The following is a 12047-nucleotide window of genomic DNA, read 5'->3' on the forward strand; positions in this document are numbered from 1 at the left end:
TCGTAACAGTGTAAATCTTCTACACTTTTGTATTTTTATCAGAATTACTGACAAAAAGCGATGAGTTGTAATGATGACCTAATATTATGGCATCTTTAACAAATTCGGGAAATGTCAGCTACGAAGAAAACTCACTTTTTATGTTTTTTCTTAATGTAATGCAAAAGGGTGGTTTGATAATTTTTCTTGATGATATTTTCTTCTGTACTTATTTCATGTATTATTTTTAACGTTATCTTCTCTCCTTCTTCTCTCTTTTATCATACCTTTTCGTACCTTCTAAAGAACCTACCAGTAAACGACTCATTCGTTGATGGTGTCCCAAAAAAATCTTGTATATTTAATAATTTGGTTATTTTTTATGCGTCCTCAATTTTTTCTAATATTTTCTTTTGTTTTTACCTTATTTCTTCTCTTAAATTCTTCTTTTTTCTCCAGAATTGAGCATTCAAATGCGCTTTAAAAAATATCATAGTTATAATGTTTCATATGTTTTGAAGGATAATTATTTTAAAATTTGTTTCATTATTACTGTTATTGTTATAAATGCTTCTAAAACAATCAGATTTGTTCATTTTTGTCATACAATTTATAGCTTTTCTGTCCTCCCTTCGCTTTAGAAAATTTATTTCCCCATATATACGGTCTTCATATATCAGGAATTATTTGTTATCGATGTAAATCCGTTTTCGTTGAATTGAATATGACATTTTCCAGCGGGTTCCCGAAATTGGAAGTTTAAATTATATTGAATTTCTTACCACTAAATTAATTTTTTGCTTTATTAGTCTGAAGTACACTTTTGGATGTAGTTTTACTTTTTTCTCGTCATCGGATGGGAAACCTTTTATAAACACCATGTGGTCTCGAATCTATGGTAGTGTGGAACTCTCCATTGCGGCCCTACTCACTAGAACCCTTCCCCATCGACAACATGAATTTATTTTACAGTATTATCACAAAATTCCATGTGATTTGTGTCAATTTATTCCTGGCTCCACTCATCAAACCCATCAGGTTACAATGACCATCTCCCTTGATGTGAAGGTCTCTGTACACTAGCCTCGTAGACATTTCTTCCCATCCCTACAGGACATTTTATGAGGAGGTTTTATCTCTCGGCCTCGCTCCTCTTTCCATCTTTTTCCTTATAATATTACCTACAATTTTCGACACAAAATCCCTGTTCTGCTGCCTATTCAATATTATAGCTTTTTCATTGTTGGCGTGAATATTGTTAATTACTCTTTGACATTACTCTCTCTAATGCTCTCATCTGACTTATCTAAATATGATGTGATAAGCCAAGTCACTCTGTTCACAGTATTTGATGAAGTGTTTCATCGGGGATCACTCTTTACGTGATTATCGTGAATCAAACTTACTTATGGTCTGCTATGAGGGACCTATTGTAAATGATGATTGATAAAAAAAAATTAAACTTAGAAAAGATAAACTTAATTTATTCTAATCATCATGTGCTGTAGAAAATATATAATTTAACTTGAGCAAATAGTTAACCAGTTGTAATTATTCAAATTAGAATTATTCATTTTGATGTATCAATTCATTTAATAAAAATTAGTCATCTCTTCTGAAATTAAACTGTTATAAATATATATTTATTATTGCCAAACATTTATCTATATTTTTAAGATTTGATAAAGATTTAACCAGCTTAATGATAATGTAATCTATCTTGCTATTTTAACTTCCAGGATTTATTTTTCAAGAGGGCCTATAATTAATACTTATAGATTATTTTACCGTATCTTTGACATTTGTTTTCTCCAATTCAAAAACCTCCTTTTTTTAAAAACTCGCCAAAAACGATGTTCTGAAACAGAAACAACATTTCAAAAAATAAAATTATTTTTATTTAAAGGTCATTTAATAAACCAAAAAAGAAGTATATTAATATATGTTACTTAAAATACATTTAACTTGAAGTAGTTTAGTGTGAAATATAAAGAAAAAGTCTATTTAAATTTTTGTTATAAATATCTGTTGAATAAGGTTCCACCACCTTTTAAAAATTATAATGTTTTTGAATTAGATATTGAACTTTTTTTTTAATTATCTTATGTATGACAAATTGAATCCAGTTTGATGAGAAAAAAATTAATTTTCTTATTTAGTAATTGTGTTGCACATATAACGATTTCCACATAATTTACATTTAACAGAATCTACTGTAATATACCGTACATTTTTCTTTTATTATATCTATTAAAATTAATAGAAAATGTAATAATTTTTGATAAATCAAGTCTTGTGTCAACACACATATTATTTTAATAGATATATTGAAATTATCGCAGGGGTTTTAAAATCAGGATGTTTTGTTAATTTTTAACATCGTAATAAATCGGATCGGTAAAAAAAATATAACATTTTCATTGCTTTAAATTTAATACTAACGGAGAATTTATACAGTGGTATATATTAACCAATTGAAACGTTGAAAGGCATACATAAACACCCAACAATCAGATAATCTTTTTTACCCATAAAGCTTTATATAATATCTAGGGTTGAAAAGCATTAATGAAAAAAAAAGAAAGAAAAATATTTGTATAAATATTAAAAACAAACGTTGCTTTTAACATCTATTCAGAAGATCGTATCATGCTTTATTTGATGATATATTAATGAAGATTCGTTTATATATATAGAGTGGACATGTTTTGAATTTTTATGGAATGTACTTTTTCTAAAAAGCATTAAAATGCTTTAACAGGTGTGAGTTGCTGTGTTTATTGTGTGTATGCGCACGTTCTCTCTCTATCACACACACACACACACGCACACACACACACACACACTTTAATTTCTGATTAAATCGTTATAACTCTTATTAAATTATTAAGAGGATTTGTAGTTTTATAATTATGAATAATGTAGTAAATTTTAATAAATATTTTGTTAGATTTTTCTATTTAAATCTGAATTTTTGCTAAAAATTTCAATCAAATTGCTTCTTTAATAGTTGTAATAACATATAAAAACACAGATATATATTGTTGGTGTACGCTGATTCGTATGTCAGCGATAAAAATGTACTATTATACATTTTTACACTATCTGAATACAGGCATAAAAATTCGAGGTAAAGTCCTATTCATAGAATTACAGTTTCTGGTTTTAATTAATTCAATATTTTGAAAACAATTGCAATATATGTTAACAATATATAGTTTAAACACACTATTCATGTTATTAAAGTTAAAAAACCATGAACAATTGAATACATGAAATCATTATCAAAAGTTCATTATTTCCTGGATGTTAAAAATCACAAATTGAATAATAACATGATACGCTAACATTACGTAGAGGAACCCTCAGACATTTTACAGATTTTCAATTTACTACTTGTCTATACATAGAAGTGCCTTTGCAAAGTAGAAAAATCTCGTATATTTTACCGTTTTAACAAACATATTTTGTTAACTAATCAATTTAAATTTGATTAATATGATAGAAAATAAAATTGAGCTTTTGAATAAGATTTAACGTAATTGTAAAAAGTTAAAATTTTATATTTAAATTTACGGAAAATTTAGTAAAAAAAAACTGTCTTTGTTTATTATTATTGCTTTTATTTTGATTATTATTAACTTCCCTAAAACTGGTGAAATATTTGATACGCCATGGATAAAACCAATATACCGAAGAACACTGAATTTTTTATTATTATAAATGAACTTTACTCAAGTGTTTGGAATAAGAATGGTATTTATTTTCCTTCATTCTGATTAATTTATAGCCAGAAAAATATTAATTTGATTTTTTCTTTCAAATGATTCTGAGAATTCTCGTTAACATTTTTAAAAAACTTCTATTCCAAAAAAGAAAGAATTACTATCTTATATAAAATTAGTCCGATTTAGGCTATTTTAAGAAAAAATAAAAATAAACGGTATTGATTAATATGTTAGTAGATACTTAAATTTGTGCCTTTTCACCAATTCCTTTCTTTTCTTTTACAAGCGGTACTGTCTCATTCAAATGCATTTAATATGTGTCTGTCTACTGGGTGATTCAAAAAGGACTACATATTTAAAAGCAAATACAAATTTACTAATACAAACTTACAGATTCAGTTTGTTTCATTTTGTAGAAAAACATATCAAGTTTGTCACCCAATTTCACTTTGGTTCGATATGGCTTTCATTTGTAATGCGACATACACTCCACTTGAAGTTGATTTCATTCTAGATTATAGCCAGCAAGTCGGGCGTTGCCTCTACATATTCGGTAAGTTAATTCGAAGTCTTAGCTCAACAAGATCAGGAGGCAAAGGTGGTACATAAACCCGATCCTTAATGAAACCCTAAAAGAAAAAATCTAGTGAGGTCAAATATAGTGAGCGAGGGGACCATACAGTTAGAACTTCACGACCATTCCACCAACCAGGGAATCGAATATTAAGAAAATTTCAGACTTCTAGGCGGTAGTAAAGTGGTGCCCGGTCTGCATCCTAGAAGAAGAACGGTCCGTACAGTTTTTGTTCGGTTAGGGTACAAGCACATTGGTTATCACGAATGTGCTGCAAAGTTTCATGTTGGTTTTTTGCTAATCCATATTCGGCAGTTATGAGTGTGCCACTGATGTCAAACGTTGACTTATCTTTAAAAATTACATTATCTAAAAATGTATCCTTGTTTGCAATTCTATCTATCATTTCCACACTAAACTGCAGCCGAGCAACTTTGTTGTCATTTATAATGTGTTGAACAGTGGTTAGTTTGTACTGCTTCAAGTCAAATCGTTTAGATAATAAGCGCCAAACAGTCTTTTGTGGAATGCAAATCTCACGTGACTCACTTCGAGTTGATATCATCGTACTGCTTGCAAAGTTTTTCCTTATTTGTTCCACAGCTGCTTCAGGGACTCGTGGGCGTCCCGGTGATTTTGTATGTTTAACAGAACAGCCTGTCTCAACGAAAGTTTGGGTCAAAAGTAAATTATTTTTTACTAGGAGGTCCCCCCTCCCACACTCTCAACGAAAATTGCGTTGAACTGCAGTTGCTGACTGCAAATCGTGAAACCAAAACACACAGCGAACACGCACCAGTAAATACATCCATTTTAATCAGCACTGGTATAGCCTGATGGCTGAATTTGGTACTAATGAACAACTTAAGTCATTAGTTCTTGTTACGTGATTCATTTCAGAGCGAAACTTGATATGTTTTGCTCTGAAATGAGACCTCAACAGAATCTGTAAGTGATCCAAATAAATTTTTATGTGCTTTTAAAATCTGTGTGAAGATCTTTTTGAATCACCCGTTATAATATGAAAGAGTTACAATCTAAATTAAATATTCTAGTATTTCTTCTTTAATATTCCATGTTTTCATTCAGTTAGCTTCTTCTGTTTCTTCACTCTAAGAAATTTACTGTCTTCTTAACGCTATTCACGTAGCTTCTGCATCTAAGTAAGTTAAATATGTGTCAAAATAAACTAGGAAATAAAAACTAAGTTTCCATTGTAATCCCAAAACAGATGTTTCTAAAGCCAGCAACTTTTAATGGTTAGATTCATTTTTTAATCTAGCGTAACGCATTACTTCCTGATTAAAAAAATTGTACAAAAATATAAGGTTCGTATTTTTAGTTTCCATTTTTGAATATCTCTATTACTTCAGCAACTCATAAAATAATGAATGAATACCTGGCTGATGATGTTATAGAACTGCACTGTCTCGTAAAGGTAAAAGATTTCGTAAAAAAAATAAAAGGTTATGTTTTTCTAGAATATATGTTTTCCATTTTTCAAATATTAAATTTTTATCTTTTTTTTATGAAAAGAAATTTTGTTACATCAGTAAAACCGAAATTGTGATTGCAAGTAAATCTATTTGTAAATGTTGCATTTATAAACATTTTTCCAACGACATTCGCTTGTTATTTTTCTAACTAATCTTGATTCCCAATTATTATTCCGCATAAAATATTCTAATTGTACACTTTTTGTTGATTTTTATTTAATTATTATTTTAATTATAATTTTTATTATTTCATTACAGGTAAAACGTTTAGCGGAACAAAAACATCACTTCTCATTTGGGAATCATTCGGTGTCAACTTTCGTTACAGCATTCTACGATGCCGTTCTGCTTTATTCTCTTGCCCTAAATGAAACTCTTAGAGAAGGAGGTACTCCTGCTAACGGAACTCTCATTACTAAGCGTATGTGGAATCGAACGATAACAGGTAAACTGAATTTATAAAAATATTTCATTTTCCTTTCTTTGAATCCAAAGATTATACTTGTATTTATTATTATGAAACAAGGGTTTATAATATTTTGGTTACTGCCTATTAAAAAAGTAAAGAAAACTATTTTAATTTCTTCGTTTTTAAGGAAAATCGCGTAAAAATATATGTTGCACACATATTATTCTGTTTAAAATTTTTTCGTGACAATTATCAGAAAGATAATAATATGTTAATAATTAAAAGATAATAATAATGTTAATTAAGTAAAACTCCGAAAATTTAATAGCAAAAAAAAAGTTGTTTATCTGTGATAAAAATATTAAAACGTTGTCCTTTCACTAGACTCAGCAATTATGTTTCAATAGCGAAGCAATTCGGTTCCATTTTAAATTATTGCATCACGAAAAAAAAATTACTAAAACTTAAACAAATAATTATAAGTAATAAAAAATTATTGAAACTGAAAAAATGGGATTTTTCTAAAATTAAAAAAAAATGGAAATTAATGGATATAAGAAACATTTTAATGTAATGTTTTGAAGTTATACTTCTGTTGGCGCGTTAGGAAAAACTGATCAGAGTGTATTTTCAGCAAGTTACGGAAGTTGCGCCCGTCGATGTAACACACCATGAAGATTTGTGCAGGCCGAAGTGGATTAGTTTTCACGCCCATGCGTGTAGTGTCTACTTCAGTCAGTCGTTCATTATGATTAGCACGAGTTGTAAACATAACAGATATTGAGTCGTAATAAATGTATATTTTTATACACGGTTTCTGAAGACGGATATTTTAAACTGTGAATATTGTTCATATTCATAAAACCTTGTTTATATTGCAGCGTATATTTATTTATTTTTTTTTGTGAAAACTGCATATCAAGATTTGAGTTTATATTTATGTAAGTTTTATTTTTTATGAGTAAAATTGTGTTTTTTAATGACAGACAATAGCACACATCAGATAAATTCTTGATTATGCATAAATAATTTTACATTTACCGAAAACAAAATACACTATTATATACATATGTATGTATGTATTGATAAAATACCCTATTATAAAATAGAACTATTTGTGTCATATTTTTCATATCATTAACCGCTGAGGACCCTCGTGCCTATTCAATTATCATCCGTAGCATTAATGAAATTAAAGTAATGGAAATATATTCGATGAATTTTGTTTTATATGACAACGATTACTTCAATACTTTTTTAACTGTATAAAATAAATATTATTTAATTTAATTTAACTGTTATTTATTCAATCTTTTTATTCATAGAATTTAATATCGTCTATCGATCATTTGACTTAATTCAAATTTGTTTGAATGCGTAAAAAAATTCTTTTTAATTCACCCAAAGAAGTATAACTTGTTACGTGCGTACGTAAGTACACTCCAGCTTTTTTTTATTTCTATCTGTTATATTTATTTATTTTGTTATTTTTCTTAATTATTTTGAGTTCTCTTTAAAAACAAATTATAATATTTTCGAATTGTTTTATTTTTCATCATCCATTTATAGACAATTCGTTTCAAGTTCGTATTCTGGTCAAATAAATGTAAAAGATTGGCTAAAACCTGACCGATCATTTGCTAAAAATAAAATAGCATAGTATCATTTTTCATGCAGGAAAAAGCGTCTTTTTTATTATTTTCTTTTGTATTGTACGGTATTCTGGAGAAAATTAAATAGAAACTAATTTTTGAGTTTGGATTTTTTACTTTTTATTTTACTTTTTTAAATTATTTGTTTAGTTTGTATTAGCAATATTTATTGAATTAATTTTGAATATTTTATCAATACTATTGATATTCGTAGCGAAATGATCGTGTTTCACCCATTACCCTGAGGGTACCGATTTCGATTCTCGCAGTCTACAATTTTTCATACACTACAAAATTTTATCATAATCCTCATGTAAAAGATTCTAGCATTATGGTAAATTCATTATGTATTAAGAAATATAAAACGCAATAGGAATGTACGTATAATATCTAACACAAATTTTTTGTATATAATGGTCTTTTTTGTGTTATTTTTTAATAATACTTTTCTTTATAGTCACATCAAGAATTAAAATCATTAGCGACTTATCAGTGTAATCGTAACTGTACCGGTAAATCTGTAGTCTTTAAAAAAATCAGGTCGACTACGCCTGAGAAGTGTGGTTAATTGAAACCCAACCACCAAAGAACATCGGTATCCACAATCTAGTATCCAAATCCCAATTAAAGTAACTGCCTTTATTAGGATTTGAACCTGAGAACGTCAACTTCGAAATCAGCTGATTTACGACGATGAGTTTACCACTAGACTATCCCGGTGGGTTATAATAGTTTCTATACGTCAATTAATTATATAAATTCTATAGGCTAACTATTTTGTAAAGACCGTTGTATAAATTACAAAAATTTTTATCAGTTAGTGTACAATTTCTTATATTATATTTTGAAATATTTGTACTGCTATAACATTATCAAAAACCTTTTTTAATATTCCTTGTTTTTGCACTTGATTGCAATTATGAGTCTTACTTTTATAACTTTAATACTTTTTTTTTGCGATTTTATCTGTATGTTGAATAATATTATTTTTTTAAATTTTGTATAAATTATATATTTCTTTAAATAACTTCTATTTTAGAATTTTTAATATGATATCATTTAAAAAACAAATTTCGGAAAATTTGAGATTGAATAATACTGCCTTTTTTATTTTTTAACTTTGTTCTGCTTTGAGTTTTATAGTTGTTACGACAATCCAATCTTACTAAGGCTTGAAGCTATAAAATTGTATCTTATTCAACAATATATTTTTTTATAACATTCATTCCTGTTTATAATTTATTCTTCAAATCATTTTGATATTCTTTAAATATATTTATTTATTTACGGAAAAGTAAGAAAAACTGAATTAATAATTTGTAATTATCTGTCAGGTGAAAATTTAGAGATATTTTGTGATGTTTAACAACCTAATAGATGAAACTACGTAACAAATGTATGTATGAGGCTGTAACTTATGTGTGCATGCAAATTTTTTTAAAGTACAGAAACCTGGTACAAAAAACAATATCAGAGATTTAATTTGTTATAAGATGTCTTTCATAAGATTTACAGTGTCAATTTAAGGATAATATCGAACAGCATAATGAATATTTTTGATTGATTCCTTATCTTTCTGTTTGACACCGCCAATAAGAAAGATGATATAACTCCTGAACTCTTCGTTTTGAGGTTTGCTAAGTATAGATTTGCAGTTACTGTTAAACATTATTTACGTAGATAGTTTAATTGTGATCTTTCAAGTAACAATAACATTCGACGATGGCATAATCAGTTTGAAACGAACCGATGTTTGTGTGAGAGGAGAGGTACGGGACGACCAAGGATGTCTGAAGAAAATGTTGAACGAATAAGGGAGTTTTTACTGCGTAATGCTAAAAAAATCTGTTAGTATGGCTAGCCGCAAACTAGCAATTATGATAACTGTGATAACAGTGTGAAATGTTTCAAGAAAACGCTTAGGTATGCATTCATACCGTTTACAGATGTTGTAGGCTTTGAAGTCTAGGCTTGTAGGCTTCTCTTTTGTGAAGAGAAGAGGATAATTCAAAATACAACAATTAACATCTTCATGCTTCAACATTTCGATTGCGAAGTCGGTAAGCACAGTGTATTCAATAGACTCTTTTGTGAAGAGTCACATTTCACTTCTTGTGGAAAAGTTAACACACATAATATTATCTGGGTTTCAGAAAATCCCCATGAACTTTTAAAATGGAAAAGAACTCCACAAAATTAAATATTTTGTGTGCAATATCCTGACAGTAAGTTTACGGTCCGTTCTTTTCGCCGAATCCAGTGTAACAGGAATTACTTATTTGGGTATGGCATATAGTTCGCGGCTCTTTCTTCAATTGTAAGATGGATCACAGAAATTTATTTGGTAATAATATTGTGCGCTTTCTGTACAGCATAATTCTAATTTTCTAATTTTAGTATAATTCTGTACGGGATGGGATGATTTCCTGCCCGCCGGGGATCGGTCAGATTCAGACTTTTCCCGCCAGCCGATGACAGTTTTTTGCGGTGGCCTTCAAGGTTACAATGTGATTTACACCCTTTGGGATTTTATAAATAGCTTCTCTATGTGCCGCTACTACTACTGATCTGAGACACAGCATTGAAGCAGCTATCGCTTTCATTACTCCAAACATGGTTAAAATAAGCGACGAACTCTCTTATCGATTGGATATGTGCTGAGTGACGTGATATACCCATATTGAACACTTATAGGGAAAAGAGTAAGGGTTCCTCTTTCATTTTATATGTGATTTATTATTGTAAACCAAAGTTAAGAGATATTAAATAATTTTAAAATCCGATATTCTTTCTTTTTTTATGTAATTCTAATTCATATTAATTTAGCAAATGTGTATTCTTTCTGACTTTTCATCAACTTTGATTCTTATAAAATTTTCTTTAAAATGCATTGTTTTTTACACATACAAACATGACACATAGATATTTTTGTAAAATTTTGTAGCGAACCTAAATAATTTTTAAAGTAGATAAATTGTGATATAATTGTAGATTTTTAAAAAGAGAATACTTTCTCATCAAAAATGATACATGATTATGATAAAATTCATATTTTTATGTAAATTATACATATCTTCTATATGTAAGGAAATTTATAAAACATTTATGTATTATTACATTTTTGACTGAAATTTCTTAAAAAGTTTCCAATACAAATTGTACTGCCTCAGCAGCGTTTTGATAATGCAAAATAAATTTCTTACCACAAAAAAATCAAACTAATTTTTAAAAAAAGAACTAAACAAATGGATAAATACAATAACAAAAAAGTATATACACCCATTGTCCCTGAAAATAAATTGTTTGGTCTGCTCAGCGCTATTGACTCTTTTTTGTTAAAATGGTTCTTCTTATCTGAGAATAGTGGATGTACCTGAACAGTCATAAATAAAACTGATTATGTATATAAAAAGACTATAATTTATTTTTCATTATGTATCTGTTAAGTTTTACGTTGTCTCGTTTATATTTGGTCATAATAATATGCTTATCTGTCCTGAGGCAGGTCCTCCATATTTTCTTATATTTCTCTGTCTCATATGTCTATTTTCAAATACTTCCAGCTAGAGTTATGAATTCTTGGTAGTTACAATTTTCTTTTAGATTGTCAATGTTCTACACTCTTTATGGGCTATGGGCTATGAGCTATTTGCACCTTCAACCGATTCTTCTAGCACTACTTTAATCAATCCTTATCTAATATATATTTATTCTGACCAGTTAGCTTTCCGTTTCTGAATTCTGCTAATCAAGTTTTAATTTCTCTTTCACTTTTTTCTTCATTTTTCACTGTTTCAACCTTCTTCAGTCTTCTTCATACCTACATTTCAGTACTTCTAGCCTTCAAACGTTCTCTTTTTTTAGAGGCCATTTCTCAAATCCATAAACAAAATTCTCTTCAAAAATATTTTCTAAGACTCTTCTTCTTCGAGTCTTAATTTCATCATGCTATGTAATAACTCTTTTTTTTTATTAATTGTTTTCTTAGTAGCCGATATTTTTTAATTATTTCGTTTTTACTTTTCAAAATATTCTTGACATGGTACCTGTACCAAAATTCTTCTCGTTAAAATTAATATTTGTTCAATTCTTCTTCTTTTTATATAGACAATTATTGATTTATTATTTCCTATTTTAATGAATAGGTAATTAATATTATTTTTAATATATATATAACTAAATAAGTTAAAAAATTATCCAAATTAATAG

The 12047-nt window shown here is 28.4% G+C and overlaps 1 protein-coding gene across 1 annotated transcript in view; it reads left to right on the forward strand.

Moving 5' to 3' along the window:
• LOC142325158 (atrial natriuretic peptide receptor 1) overlaps positions 1-12047 on the forward strand; it is a 1463037-nt gene that overhangs the window by 669418 nt on the left and 781572 nt on the right. The window contains exon 6 of the mRNA XM_075366562.1: positions 6036-6222. Within this exon, the coding sequence (XP_075222677.1) occupies positions 6036-6222 (187 nt within the window). The remainder of the gene's footprint in view (positions 1-6035; positions 6223-12047) is intronic.

The sequence above is a fragment of the Lycorma delicatula genome, chromosome 5 (genome assembly GCF_047948215.1).
Source record: "Lycorma delicatula isolate Av1 chromosome 5, ASM4794821v1, whole genome shotgun sequence".
Classification (NCBI taxonomy): domain Eukaryota; kingdom Metazoa; phylum Arthropoda; class Insecta; order Hemiptera; family Fulgoridae; genus Lycorma; species Lycorma delicatula.